A 15,774-nucleotide genomic window follows, 5' to 3' on the forward strand; every position below is an offset into this window, starting at 1 on the left:
CACACACACACAAACACACAGTTTTAATAGCTTTGACTAAGTCCTATTATCGTTGTTCTCTTGAGTAAAATATACTTAACTATCCTGAACCAATGCTGAAGAGATCCACTAGTATCCTCTGGGAGTTATGACAGAAGCAAGCTTGGGAATAATATGCTTTTCTAAATAAATTCTAGACCAGAACTAAAATTCAGGTGACTTCTTCATAAGCCATGGCAAAAAAAACAAAAAAGGATTGTCACAATTCTCTTCTACAAGGTGATTTTTTCATTCTTGAGCCCAACATACTGTCCCCATGTATCCCAACAGGAGGTCAATAGGAGGTTTTTTGTTTTTGTTTTTGTTTTTTAAATAAATGAAGCATCTCCTTCCGTGACTGCCCTGCATGCAGCAGTACCGACCATCACCTAATCAAAAGAGCTTTTTATTAAGGACTGTGCCAGGGTATTGTGCTTGGTTTGCACATGTGGTTACTGCCTTAATTCCAATGTTATTTTTTTCTCTATATACAATCAATCTGAAGCCATATCACAATGATGTAGTACTAATGCAATGGTTGTAAGGCAACCTGTACCCCTGAGGGAGTCATGCTGGGCCACTTACTGGTTGTCACTGACTATTCAGAGTCAACAGCCCTTCAAATGATGATCTTAATTTTAGAAAAATGGAAACTTCCTCCAAAAATGTCATTATCTAGTATCACTGTCATTATCTAGTAAAATACTCATCAGCACCAAAAGGCAAATATTTCAGGTTCCTCTGTTCCGAGAAGTTAGGAAGGTGGGAACCATGAATTAATACACTGGTCACTACAGTGCTCACACACAGGCCAAAAAAGGAAGGATGCTGTCCAAACAGATCATTAGAGCAAAATGAAAATTGGCACTGATTCTGAGGGCATTCAGTCTTGGGAAGAGCTTCCTGGTGTCCTTCCCCAGGCTCTTCTGCAGGTGCAAAGTCAAGTAAGAGAGACAGGGCTGGAAGGTAATCTAGGAACTGGCATGAATCCTTCGGGTTTCTCCAGGTAGCATGATTAAATTAACTACAAGTCTAAACTTGTCAAGCCCTAAAACCAGCAGCCTCTCCTCCTAAACTAATGACGAGGGAGCCAGAGCCAAGATAGGATGAGATGAGTTGCCTGGAATTAAACTGCCATGGCTCATTTTTAGTTGTAGAATGTGTTGCTTGAAAGATACTGAAGAAAGAGCATGAACACAGATGGTGAAGAAAATGCCATTTGTAGCAATAGTGGCAAAGGGAAAAAAAAAAAAATCACTTTCAAGTTTTAAGTCTTTAAAAAACATGCTGCGTTCTGTCACACACACGAGGTATGGAACACTGAATTCACATGCAAAGGGCAGCCTTGTGTTCATGTCCAGAACCAGGCCTATAAATACAAATGCTGGTCAACAGAACAAAATGAGCATTCTAGAAACGTTTTCATTTATGATCACAGAGACGAAGCCAATCTTCCCAATCATCTGACAGATGTTTCCAAGAGCTGAAAATGATCATCTGAAAGACAGTATTTCCCTAGATCAACAGCAGTTCTCATAAAGGTTTCACATAATGGTGTCTGCACAAAGCTATGTAAATTATAAATGCAAACTTAACCACTGGTTTCAAACTGAAATCTAAATATAGCATAATGCCACCCAGTTTACCCACATCGACACTGTCTCTTGGCTTCGGACAGACTGTTCATTTCTGCCAACCAGGGAAGTTTAAGGACAGTGAACGTCACAACAGGCTGCCTGTCCCCACTATCCTATTTCTGGTGGGGGGAAAATTCCAATTCAGTGCACACCTAAATATTCATGATATTCAAATGTTCACGTTGTACCACACTGCAATCAACCTGGATATATAAAATTCTAAGGCTTGTTTCAAAATAAAGACTAAGTGGGATGCACAACACAACCAAAGTAGATTCATGCACAAGAAAACTTTCCCATCTCGTGGAATTTTCCGCCTGGGTCTTTGCTACTCAGTTAGCTCCGTTCAAGGGTAAAGCTAGCCGTCCAACACCGAGCAAATGGAATAAAGCACACGGTATAATATGCACAGATTAAGACTCTTTAAGGATTATAAAAATGTAGCCAGGGCACGGGATAAAAGCAATCTTTAAAACTGGGTACATGCAGTTCTCAGTTAGCCTGGGTGATTCTCACCTCCCTCGGGCAGCAGGGATCCTCCAGTCTTTTCCTCCCATTTTATAATGACATCAATAATCAATAATTATTTTCACCCTTGGAAACCAGGGGGAGAAGCAGCTTTTTCCTTTTTAGGCCACTTTTCCTCGTGTCTATTACACGGATCTATGCAGGTCACTCAGCTAAGCACGGAATGATTTTCAAGTTGCCATCACCTTCGTAAAGCCACCCCCCAAACACACTAATACCTTCGGGATGGCATTCTGGGAAGACGGATGCACCCAGAGAGGAGAAAAAAGCACCGAGGCGCCCATTTCAAAAAGCTGGGCTGCCACCAGCACGCTCGGGAGCGCATGTGCCTGCGCCGCCTGTCCCGTCACAAAGACGAAAAGGAGGAGTATTTTCATCGACTGTACCTGAGCTTCTCCTCACACAAGCGAGAGAGAAACATCCCCAAAGCCAGGCCCATGTGGATCTGCACGGCTTGAGACTCATCAGCTCTCGGTTTCCCAGGTAACCTGGCAGTCAGCATGTTCAGGATTTCCTCAACCTTCTCTTTGCAAGAAATAATGAAAACGGGCACGAGGAGAGACAAAGCCGTGGCGGCAGCGGAGCGGGCGATCGCGCTTGCTGTGTTTTCACCAGAATAGGATTTCTAGGACATGCCAAAGGAAGAAAACAGGGGTTGGCCTTTTGTTTAAAACATGAAGGAAGCACACCTGTCACAGAGTGTCACAGAGGCACCGCACCACAAGATCCGTGGCTCTCAGAGCTGCCCCTCTCCCCCCACACCCCCACCCCCTGCCAATCAAAAATATCATTTAAAATCATCTGTATCTGTGTTTGTCTAGGGAGTAGATTCCCTTTTCACCCTTCCTTACTGAAACAATTTGCTCCTAAACAGCTGATTAGTAATATCCTTTTACATTTGGAAAAAAATAAGTAAGCATCTTCTTTGAAAGGGTGTGAATTCCCTCACTATAAAGCCTGAAAAAAATGTCAGTGTTTTGAAAGACCACGTGTGTTTACTAAAAAACAAAACAAAATGAAACAAAAAACCAAAGTGAAGTTACCCAAGCCTGGAGAAACCACCAAGCCATATTTATAAATGCCCAGAAAGCCAGTTTTCCAGGAGAGAGAGGAAGCGTGTGTGCGGTGGAGGTGGGGGTGGGGGGGTTAAAGTTTAGTACGAAGGAAGAAGTGTAAGTTTAGCACAGGGATCTATTGGCAGATCTCCCAAACTTTTTGGTGGGAACGCTTCCCAGTAGATGGATTATTTCCTACAGGGGGTTAATTCCTTTTAATTAAAAAGGAAGTTGAAATCCTAAAAGCCTTTGGTTACAAAGCAATAACCAGCTATTCAAAATGAAATGGAGAGCTCTATATGCTCCTTCCTATATGTAATTATGGGAAAAAAATGAATAACAGCCCTAATAAAATGGCAGGGCAGCTGAGTATGAACAGCTTCTACAAGAATTCTACAAGAATCCCAGGTATAGACATTATATACATTTATAAATATGTCTCAAGTGGGGAAGAAAGCCCGTTTATCATTCCGCATTATTACCCACTTCAAATTTTCAGACACACCATAAAGGCCGTTCTGTCCCTTGCAATCAAAGCACATTAAAAAGTGTGTTTAATTCTGTACCCATTTGCTCTCTAAGCTTCAGTACTTCAAGGACAAAAATCAAACATGTGCTAAGGTATTCTTTAAGTTAACATAGCATTATTGTAATGACAATACTATTCAAAATGACCCAGCTGCTCCAACACTGGAAGTCAAGAAAGTGGCTTTCGAATCAGTGCTTTGAAGAAGTAGAATAATGCAAAAATCACAATGTTAAGAGGCAACCCTGAGCTGGCTACTAGGGAGATTATTTTTATTGGTTTGCAAGAACTAAGCAGCATGATTAGAAATCTCATAGAATATCCTGGCCTGGTGAATATCTGAACCAGAGAGCTACTGCAAAGACCTCCACATAAACTAGATTTCCGTCCGTCATTAAAGGAGTAAGAATACTTCCAACAGCAACCAAAGGATCAAAATGCAAAGATTTCTTTGAGGAAAATCCAAATTCCAACTTAATTCTATATTATCTACAAGTCATTTCTTTGTCCCCAAATATAGTTAAAAATCCTAGTTCCAGACCCCAAGGCCCAGATGAATATGTAACAGGTCCTCCCAAAAGCAGGAGGCCAGAGGCATGCAGAACGCTGTATGGAGAAGAGAAGGGAATGGAGTTTTAGGCACAATTCATGATCTTAGCAACAGTTCATGACCTGTGCTATATTTTTATTCAAATCGACTATAATCCTCTGCCACTCAGTTGATTGTCCCATGATCACTGTAATTCCCTAAGCAGTGGAGACTGATAAGGCAGAACCAAAATAATTCTGGGCAGATACAGAAATAAAACGTGCACTACAGCCAATGAAGGGGAAATAAAACCTAAAGAAAAGAGGTGTGTTTTTAGTTTGTTTCAAATCTTAGGATACTAGCATGAAAAAAAAAAAGAGGGACTAAGTGACAGGTGCAACAATATTCCTTGGTATGTTTAGAGTATTTCAAAAGTTATAGGAGGTGATCCTCGCAAATCTTTCATAAAGTTGGCATGGCATTAATTTTTACCTTCGTTGTACAGGTAAGGAAAATAAAATGATGGGTTAAGTATCGGGCCAACGGTCACAAAACCAATAAGGGGCAGAGCTGGGGCTACAATCAGTCCAGATAATACTGTTCAATTGCCTCATTTTCCAAGTTAGGACACAAAGGTCCAAAGAGACTTACGTGAACTGCCCATGGTCACATATTCCAGAATTTTAAAAAACCAGGACTAGAAACTCAGGGCTCCCACTCTTTAGCCAATATTTATTTCACGACAACTATAGCTCTTGTCTCTGATCACACATGGGAATCACCTAGAGACCTTTCAAAACACTGATGGTGCCCAGGGTCCATCCCTAAGCAATTAAAACAGAGGAGAGGTCTGCAGGGCAGTACTTCTTTTTTCTATGATACAGAGATTTCAAATACACACACGTTCCTCAGGTGATTCCAACATAAAGCTAAGACTGAGAATGATCACACCACGGTATGGCTTTTGTATGGACAACTAATATGAGTAGCCTCGACCCTTGACTTTTCCGATCATTTTTAAAATTTTCTTTCTCAGACTTACATAATAAAATGAGGAGAAAACTTGGCCTCTGGGTTGGTAATGGCTATCCACAATGACCAGGAGTGTATCCGACACCATGGAAACCCACTCCTTCATTGAAAGGAAATTGGGCTGAACCTGCAGAGGAAGGAAAACATGAAGTGAGGGGCGACCGGGTGACTCAGTCGGGTAAGTGTCCAGACTCTGGATTTTGGCTCAGGTCATGATCTCAGGATCCTGGGATCTACTCCAGATCATCGTGCTCAGCACTCAGCAGAGTCTGCTTGAGGATTTTCTCCCCTCCCACTCTGCCCCTTCCCCTGCTCAATTTCTCTCTCTTTCTCAAATAAATAAGTTTTAAAAAAAAAAAGAAAGAAAACATAAAATGATAACAGAAAAAAAAAAAAAAAAGAAAAGAATACCTAAATATTATTTCTAGATCTGGGGCACAACCCCCTTCTGTATTAAAGAGTACAGTGCTATTATCAAAAAGTAACCTTCAGGGCACCTGGGTGGCTCTGTCAGTTAAGCATCTGCCTTCAGCTCGGGTCATGATCCCAGAGTCCTGGGATCGAGTCCCGCATCGAACTCCGTGCTCAGCGGAGAGCCTGCCTCTCCCTCTCGCTCTGCATGCTGCTCTGCCTACTTGTGCTCTCTGTCAAATAAATAAAATCTTAAAAAAAAAAAAAAAAGTACCTTCAGCTGCCAGGACATTAGGAGGCAGATAGATATTTAACAAATACACATCCTCGGTTTATGCCCCAACAGGACTAAGATTTACCTTTTATACAAGACAAGCAGAAGTGAGAGGATGGGGATTAGAAAACAGAGCTCTCCACAGCCCACCTGTGTTTAGTGAGGGTGACGTGGGGCTTTTAGAGCCGAGAGAGAAACTCAAAATGCCTCATTTCTGACTTGCCATTTCACAAAGGAGGCAATAAAAAGCAGTCTACAAAATTATCAACACCATCTTTAGCATTTCTGCTTACTACCACCACAGATTTATCATTCTGAATCATCAAAACATTTGCCTAGCTAATTAGGTATGAAAGCACAAATGATCTTCAGTCGGGAAAAGAAAAGGAAAGAGAATGCAAAAATCCAAAACAACAACAAAACCCAACTCATTAAAAAGAGACCTTGGTTTTAAAAATCACTCATGACTGTGGATGTCAAAAGCATCCAGGGACGCCTGGGTGGCTCAGTTGGTTGAGCAGCTGCCTTCGGCTCAGGTCATGATCCCAGCATACTGGGATCAAGTCCCACATTGGGCTCCTTGATTGGCGGGGAGCCTGCTTCTCCCTCTGCCTCTACCTGCCATTCTGTCTGCCTGTGCTCGCTCTCTCTCTCTGACAAATAAATAATGCCTTAAAAAAAAAAAAAAAAAAAAGCATTCATTAACTCCCATGGTCACCCCCAGGTGGTGCAAACGACAAAGGTCAATGCCCTGTTAAGCATCCTTGAAATTAATAGCTTGACTCAAGGAAGGCCTTCTTCCCAGGCTGTTTGGCTCTCAGTCATATGCAGATTGGAACAAAGTTTGAAAGCCTCAACATTCATCAAATAAGGAGTGAATTTGTACTGACAACCAAAGACAAGGCGATGAAGAACAAAAGCAGAGCTCCAGGTGGTGTGGCTTCTCCATGTTTTGTGTACTATGTGTTTGAGCACAGAACCAAAGAGTGGGGAAATAAAGAATAAGATTGCCTGGAACTCAAACTCAGAGCTAGCCCCCTGGTTATCAGTGAGGCAAATTATCTGCTCGACTGCCCCAAATCAGGGATCCTAGAAAGGCACTTTTAACTTTTTGGGTCATAGATTCTACTTAGCATGTTGTCTCTGCTAAGAACTCTATGCGTCTTTCAAGGATAGAAAACACCTGTCTCAGCATTAAAGTAAGATTGTGGACAAACCATAAGTGACTCTTAATCTCACGAAACAAACTGTGGGTTGCTGGGGGGAGGGGGGTTGGGAGAAGGGGGGTAGGGTTATGGACATTGGGGAGGGTATGTGCTTTTGGGTAAATTGGAAGGGGAGGTGAACCATGAGAGACTATGGACTCTGAAAAACAATCTGAGGGGTTTGAAGGGGCGGGGGGGTGGGAGGTTGGGGTACCAGGTGGTGGGTATTATAGAGGGCACAGCTTGCATGGAGCACTGGGTGTGGTGAAAAAATAATGAATACTGTTTTTCTGAAAATAAATAAATTGGGAAAAAAAAATAAAGTAAGATTGTGCATTTAAAGTTAAATATTCTTAGGGTAACTACACTTTTATCCTTCATGCAATAATTGCCTGGTCTCTTTCCCTTCCGCACAGGTTATATATGTTCGTGGCTTTTGCCACACAGCCTCTGTTCTCTGGTTTACTGGTAATGGCACCCTTTGGAGAATTCCCTCCTCCAGGACTTGAAGCTTGGTTAAATGCTCAGTGAAGCTACCCATCCGACCTGCCCAAGGGGTGGGCACGAGACCCATGGGACCCTAAATCTTGAATGACACAAGCGGTACATGACCAGAGCGGATCCATCCCAGGGGCAGTGGTCCGTCTGCTGTGATGGTTCTCCTATCACTTCCTGTGCCTAATGCTCTTCCCCAAACCCAGTTTTAAGCTTTGCCTTCAATTCTATGGACTTACGGATGCCCTATTTTTCCGCTTTTCTAATTTAGATGAGAGTTGGTTCCTTTGCTTGCAAACAAAAAACTCCACCATGAAAAAAGAGTACGGATGGCCCAGAAGACATGCTGAGGGAACAGAGACAGGCTGAATGGCGTTGAAAAAAGCCCAGTTCTTGCAGCAAGAAGTCCTATGATAGTTACTATGACTGAGCACCCAGTATCCACCAACTGTCAAGCTCTACAAATATTCCTTCATTTGATCCTCAGAGCAAGCATGTCCGTTGAGTACCTCTATCCCCACTTTTACAGATGGGGGAAGGGGCTTTGCAAGGGAAAGTTACCAAAAACAGACCACAGAGCTAGCAAGTGCAAGTACTGGGATTTAAATACAGGACTCTCCTACTTCAAAGCCTATGTTTTTTAACCACTTGGCTATATTGTCTCCAGATAATGATAGCTACTAGATAATGGGGCTTAAAAGAAGAATAAATCCAAGCCTTTTTATTTTGACAGATATGAATTATCTGAAAAAGTACATTGGAAATGAACATTGGCCAGCTCGCCACATGTTTAATTAAGAAATAAATGCCTTACAAAAACGAATAGGCACTTTGTCATTGACATCTACAATTAAAATGCAAAGTACAATTTTTTTCAGTCAGTAAACACTGCTTATTTATCATTTTTTGACAGCATTGTTCACTTTCAGTAAGCCTAGTTAACCTCCTAAGATTGGTTACCACTGATGTAATCACAAAAAGACAACCCCTGTTGCATAAAATTGGTACCTTCAAATGGAAATGACCACTTAACTGTGATGGAGAAAGCAAAACAGAAAAGCAGCAAGGAAGTGTGTCTGAGGAGCCCCTCAAGCTCGCCCACTATGTAAAGACCCATGGAGCGCTCTAACTGTGCTGCCGCAGGCATGGGCTCTAACCTCATAAATTCAGGGCCAGGCTTAAAGAGGCTTCTCAGTTTTCAAACGGTGCCCAACTGGTTCAAATCACCCTTAACTCACCTCCGGGACCCCCTCCGAGTCTGAGGAAAGGCTGGCTTCGTGTTTGGATACGACCACAGCGAGGCTGCTTAAGGCTAACAGCGCGTTGCCCTTGACCACTGGGCTCTCCCTGTTCAAAAAGAAAAAAATTCCAAGAGAGGATTTGGGGGCATTAACAGGGAAAAGAGAAGGTGTTATTACACAGAAGGCAGATGAGGTCAAAACAGCACTTCCATTCCCTCACAGAGCTGTAGCCCCACACATCCGCTTGCGCCCTGATGTTTCTGCCTTCTTCTGACACTGGTGTGGATTTCTTATTCTCCTCTATGGGTATGATCATTCATTCAGCTTTTTTTGGGGGGGGGGCGCTACAAATCTAAGCTCATGTATCCAAGTTCGTTCTTTCTAAAGTTTTTATTCCGTCCTTGGATGCGGCATTTCATAAGTTGTGTCTTTCTGTTTCATCTTTGGCCAATATAAATGTATTGATTTGCGTGGAAAAGACGAGCGGAGACAGTTGTGTGAATGAGTACAGTAGAATGCAACTGGCCTCTGGCTCTTCTCAGGCACTGGTGTGTGGACAGCACCCTGTGCCAGCAACCTGCCATGCTGGTTACTATAATTATTATCATTATCCTCCCCTCCTTTTCTTCGAGATGCCAAAGCCAGCAACCTTAAAGGCAGTTTGTGATATAACCTAGAGACCCTAGATAAGATTGAGAGATGGAGAGTTGCCCTCTCCTGTTATCCAAATAGTGGTTTTTTTTTGTTTTTTTTTTTTTTATGAACAGCAACAAAATCTTTAATGTGACTTCTGGATTTAGTATCAAGAAAACTGAACCTTTTCAAATATACTTACCACCTGAAAATGAACACTTAATATTTTTCCATTATTCCAACATGATTCTATAGAAGAAAAGTCTTCAGTGGGACACTGATGAGAGGCTCTTGGCTGGCCACCTCCGTCCGAGCACCTAAGCCCTCGGACATTCCACTCTGTCTTGGTTGGGGGGTTCCCATAACTACAGAGATTGTTTCCCAAAACCTGGATTTGAGACCTGAACATGAACCTGTGGGTACATGGTAGAATGACTCCCACTCACTCCAGTACAAGAACAGGACAGATCTGTGGAGTGAGGAGACTTCCAGCTCTGCTCCCCATGCAGGCCGAGGACCTCCAGTCCCAGGCCACAATGACCACAGAACCTGTGAGTTATGGGTATTCAAAGGTGAGTACGCACACACACGTTCTTGCATTTTTGTTTCCACTGGGTAAGAACAGGATTCAGGACTTGCCATGATCAAGTTCCTCCATTTACCTATCCATAAAATCCCTCCTGCCTTCTCCCTCTCCGCCTTGGGGTGGTTAAACTCAGTGAAGGCTTCCTTTGCGCACTTGCTCATTCTGGCTGCTCCTGCGTAATTCGTTCCTCCACAAGGCTTGTCATAATTTGATAACACAACGATGTTTATATTGAGGGATGAGGTGAGGAGAGAAACTAGGAGGAAGACCTGAAGGTTAAGCAGATGCCTTCAACCTAGGTTTTGCTAGACTTCTGCAATGAGGATCACCGGGATATGGATAATAATAATAATAATAATAATAATAATAAAAACCCACCAGGAAGCTGGATAAGGTCTGTGCACTCCAAGGTGCCCAAGCCATAACATCACTTAACAAAACCAAAATTAAATCTTCTATTTCTAATATGATCTCTTTCCTTTAGCTGAGAATATCCTGAAGCCTGTCCTGCTACAAAACAGCCATTGATCCCTAAAGTTATAGTGGAAAAAAAAAAAAGAAAGAAAAAAAAAGTTTCAAATTCTGAGTGATCTCACAATTCGATCCCTGGTTTTTATTACCCTAGAGAAAAACTCAGATGGTCACCAGAAACTGGGTGTCAAATCATTTAAAACAAGGATATTAGGGGTGCCTGGGTGGCTGAGGTCATGATCCCAGGGTCCTGGGATGAGGTCCCACATCTGGATCCCTGCTCAGTGGGGAGCCTGCTTCTCCCTCTGCCTGCCACTCCCCCTGCTTATGCTTGCTCTTTCCCTCCATCTCTCTCTCTCTCTTTCTCTGTGCCAAATAAATAAATAAATACTTAAAAAAAAAAATCCAAGGATATGAGACAAGATGACATGAAAAGTCCTTCTGTAACCCTGAAATTCCAGAAGAACATTTAGCCTCCGTTTCAAAACAGAGCCCTCAAATGATTTTGTTTCAGAAGTTCCACTGGTCTCGACATCCCCAACATGCATTGTTCTTGTAAAATGGAAAAAAATGTATTTAAAGCCACTAGGGATTAGACCTTTGCTTGAAGACTAAATTAAATGCATATTTGGACATTAATCTTTGAATAGAAAAAAGTATATCACAGTCCATGCAGTGAATGCTCAGGCCAAGCTACACACTTCACAAAGGTGCTGTGCACAGCCTTTGGTCAACTGGGCCTTCCCTGCGTGCCCAGCACGGTGACTTATGAAGGGGAGACACTCGATACATATTTAGTGAAACAAATTCACAGAGGAGCCGGCCAGGTGAAAATCTACAACTGGGTTCAGCAAAAACTCATCAGCTTGTGGATCAAATAACTATCCCCTACCGGTCAGGCAGTGGTAACTAATTTGCATAATAACATGTCAGCATCAGTACAGTATTTATCTAGGCAACACCACTAGCATTTTAATTAAACTGTCCTTTGGAACAAACGGATGCCATTAACCTAATTAAAAAGCACAGGGAAGGATGAGCTACAAGAATGCTTTCTTAGGGACGAAGTATTACATTATATATTAGTAAAGTGATCCCGTCCTTTGGGGATTTTCATCTTTGGGTTCAGATCTATTTCATTAATAATAATGAAAATAAACTTACATCAATCACTGGGGTTGATCTGTGTTCTGATTCTCCCTTAGCCCTATCCTTGATGGTTTAAAACTGCTCTTAAATGAGCAAATCAGTCTAATCCTGTGACTGCATTTAACTTACAGCCCAGAACAAAGTGAGTCTTACAATGGTCCAAACCAGCCTGTGGCAGCCATGATCTAAGAAAGGGAAGGCTAAGCTGGCAGCAGGTGGTGGGGGGGTCCTCCCATGGTTGGAGGAAGCCAGTGGGAAAAAGTAAAGAGAGGGCAACAGAGTAATTTTTTTCCTCCTGCACTATCATTAATCTCTCAGACTCAGAACCTCGCTTGCTGTCATACCTACTATTGTCAGCATTGCTTTAATAAGATAAGGTCTATAAAATACTTTGAAATTTTTGATGAAAAGGTTTAGTACCATGAAAACATGAATTATTTTTATTCCCTACCACTGAGAATGTGAACACACTCTTCCTAGGTATTAGTCATGAAACGATGCTTTGCAAATCTGAAGATTAAAATCTTGTTGAAATAAAATTTTAGAATGGAAAATGCAAAAGCTACTAGAGAGGCAAAATTGTAGTCTAATAGAAAGCTGCTAGATTCTTCAGCATTTACGGTTTTTGCTGCAAATGTCAGAGCACTCTTTTTAACAGGATGTAAGTAGGCTACATAACGGAACAAACTACTAAAGGTAAAGGTCAAAGACAGCCCCCGACCCAGCACCCCCTCCCTTCCATATGCAGCTGAGGGCTCCCCCACTGTGTCTGCAATTCACCAAACTGGATAAGCAGACACAAATGAGTCCCTAGCGAAGCCTCTCAGTACTTTAGTTTTCACTTTGTCAACAGATACGTCAACAGATATTTCCCAGTGCCTCCCACAGAACTGAGTGCAAGGGAGGATTACCACTTCTATCTCCCTTTATTCAGAAGACATGAGGCCGAATAGTGATCACGTACTGCGATCAGACTTCACCATTACGTGCCTGCTTAAGAAATTACTGGTAGAAAGTGAACTCTCAGGTAGATCATGATCTTTGTTTTTGTTTTAACCCTAGAGGAAAACCTATTTAGCCACGGAAGGCTCTGGGACACGATAGGGATAAACTATACTACAATTAAATATGTCTAGATAATGCGGACACATGAAATCCTCCAGGTCAAAGGTCAGTCCACGTCATTTGGTGGATAAGAATAAAGGAAGTCCTACAGAAAGGGCAGCAGCTAAAGGTGACAGTGGAAGGGAGAAGCGGTGGTAACTGACATGTAACTTACTGCCAGAAACAATTACTCAGCTTGTTAGGAAAGGAACCTGAAGAGATTGTTCCAGCAAGTGCATTAGGGTGTAATTTTCTGTTGAGAGTTGGCTTAAGATAAATAAAAAGCCTCAAGGTGGTAATACTTGTTATTTTTGTTAAAATAACCATAAGGTCATGATTGAAACTGCCATTTTCATGAGTCTTCATGCTTGTTTTAGGTATTTAAAAATTCAATTTTTAGATACCCTGGACGCAGTAACACAAAGGGAATGAAAGGAAGTAGTACTCTGATTTATTTCCTGGCTCACAGTTGAGATTTAATAACCTATTTGCAGAACCCACATAATTCACATTAGCAAGAATTTCTCCTTTCCTCAGCAGGCCCCACCCCCGCCCCAAACCAAGTGAGAATCGTTTAAATCTAAGTCAAAGCACGGGGCACTCTGTTAGGTGTACAACAAGGGCACGACCTCAGAGACTCTTGATGTCAAAGTCATGTTTGTATTGATTCCTCCATATTCTCACAAAAAAGACATGAACTTAAGAATTAACACAAGAAAGGATAACAACTGATTTATAAAAAAAAGAAAAGAAAAAAATCCTTTAAAATTCTTAAAGTTAGGACATACCCTAAAGGGAGAAATGGTATGCACCTGCCAGGAAAGAAAAAAAAAAAAAAGTTTAAACAAAATTTTTGGTAAGAGAATCTTACTTGGCCGCCGCCTTGGTGATCTCCTCCGTCAACATGTCTCGGACCCTGCAATAAAGATTGAAAATGGGTGCAGGAGTTTATGTTGGAGTAAGAACCCAATCTTTTTGCTTACCTCTGGCAATAACTCCAAATCCTAAAATGACATATGTGTAACTTTAGTGTAAGGTGAAAAAACTGCAATGGAGGCTTTCCTTCAAGGACTTTCCCCCTGCCTGTTTCTTAGGTCACTTACTGGAGGCAGGAAAGAAGGTGACGGTAACCAAGGAGCAACATGCCGGCAACGCCACGATGGTGTCACCTCTTAAACTGAGCGGTGGCTGTACAGGTGTCCCTTATGTTTTATTCTGCTATGGGCTGAAAGTTTGTGTTCCCCCCAAACTCGTATGTTAAAATCTCCACACCCCATGTAGAGGGCTTGGAGGTGAGGCCTTGGGGAGGTCGTGAGGGTAGGGAGCTCGGGAGGGGATGAGCGCCCTTGTTCAGAAGAAACACAGTGGTTGCTCTCTTTCCTGTGAAAATACAGGGAGAAGGCAGCCACTCCCAAACCAGGAAGCAGGCCCTCCCCAGCACAAATCTCCCGGTACCTCGATCTGCATTTTCCAGCCTCCAGAACCATGAGAAATATCTGTTATTTAAGCCATCCATCCAGTCTATGGTACAGCAGTCTAAACTAAGTCTAAACTAAGACATTCTCTCGTTTTTGGCAGAAGAGCTCACTAAAATAGCAATTTACTATGTCCAAATTATAGCTAATGGAATCATCACTACAGAAAATAAAATGAAAATGGTTCTAAAATCACTCTGGAGCCGAAAAAAAATAATTACACATGTGGATTGGAAGATGGTGTACTCAATTCAAATATTCACAAGATATAATCTCTTTTCACCATAAAAGCCTTTAGATCAAGAACAACCATGGACTGCCATATTTACATTTTGAAGAAGCAATCATAAGTATTTTCACTATACACCTTAAGTTTCTTAAATTCAAACTTTCTATAAACATAAAATTTTGCAAATGTTATAGCTGCATTATTTTCACTAGAAATATTTTTAAAATCTTAGCTATCTGCAGTCTCTGAGAATGACTTGATCTTCATAGCCAAGTTTTTCAAACAGCTGCAAACACTGTTCCTACAGACTATAAACCTGCATTCTATAAAACTATTTGACAATAAATTTCTCTAAAATATATTGCCCTAGGGAGCACCTGGGTAACTCAGTCAGTTAAGTGGCTGGTTTCAGCTCAGGTCATGATCTCAGGTTCCTGGGATCAAGCCCCAGGTCCGGGTCATTGCTCAGCAGGGAGTCTGCTTCTCCTTTTCCCTCTATATCCTCTCTCTCTCTCTCTCTCAAATAAATAAATATTTTTATAAAATAAAATTAAATTAGAATATATTGTCCTATTTCAGTCTTCCTAAATGGAGTATGCTGCATTCACTGTGGGGTTTTTTTTTACTGGTCAATGGGGAATTTTTACAAATGATGACCTGCCTATAGTTCTATGCTAGGCCAAACCTTCTACTTATGGGCTGGTGCCCACCTCTTACTGCCTGCTCTGTCTGCTGCACCAACTGTTCCTTCGCTACTTGTATAACTCTCCTTAGCAGGTGAACATACTATAATACCTACCATCTTCAAGGAAGAAAACACTCTCCAGTGACTGCCCCATTTTGCTGCTTCTCATACATTAGAACTTCTTTAAGATAGTTCATCTCCTTTCACTCTTTCTAGACCCTTCTATAATCTGGCTTTTGGCCCCACAGCTCCACTAAAACAGCTCCTATAATGGCCGCCAAGGACTTTCAGGAGACCAAGTCTTTCCCAGTTCTCAGTCTATACCTTTTGCTGCCTCACAGCAACCCTGGACACAACTGGTTTTTCCTTTCTCGAAACACTTTCTTTCCTTGGTTTCAGATTCCATTCTCTCTTGGTTTTCTTCCCACATCACTGACCCACTACTTTCCCTTCATCTGCCCCATATCTAAATGTTGAACTGCTCTGGAGCT

At 41.9% G+C, this 15,774-nt stretch overlaps 1 protein-coding gene across 1 annotated transcript in view; it reads right to left on the reverse strand.

Annotated features, from left to right (window-relative positions):
- Positions 1 to 15,774, reverse strand: part of FOCAD (focadhesin) — a 311,074-nt gene that overhangs the window by 55,455 nt on the left and 239,845 nt on the right. The window contains exons 24-27 of the mRNA XM_044265592.1: positions 13,766 to 13,810; positions 8,949 to 9,057; positions 5,336 to 5,452; positions 2,570 to 2,808 (exon numbers count right to left, since the gene is read on the reverse strand). Coding sequence (XP_044121527.1) covers positions 2,570 to 2,808; positions 5,336 to 5,452; positions 8,949 to 9,057; positions 13,766 to 13,810 — 510 coding nt within the window. The remainder of the gene's footprint in view (positions 1 to 2,569; positions 2,809 to 5,335; positions 5,453 to 8,948; positions 9,058 to 13,765; positions 13,811 to 15,774) is intronic.

The sequence above is a fragment of the Neovison vison genome, chromosome 9 (genome assembly GCF_020171115.1).
Source record: "Neovison vison isolate M4711 chromosome 9, ASM_NN_V1, whole genome shotgun sequence".
Classification (NCBI taxonomy): domain Eukaryota; kingdom Metazoa; phylum Chordata; class Mammalia; order Carnivora; family Mustelidae; genus Neogale; species Neogale vison.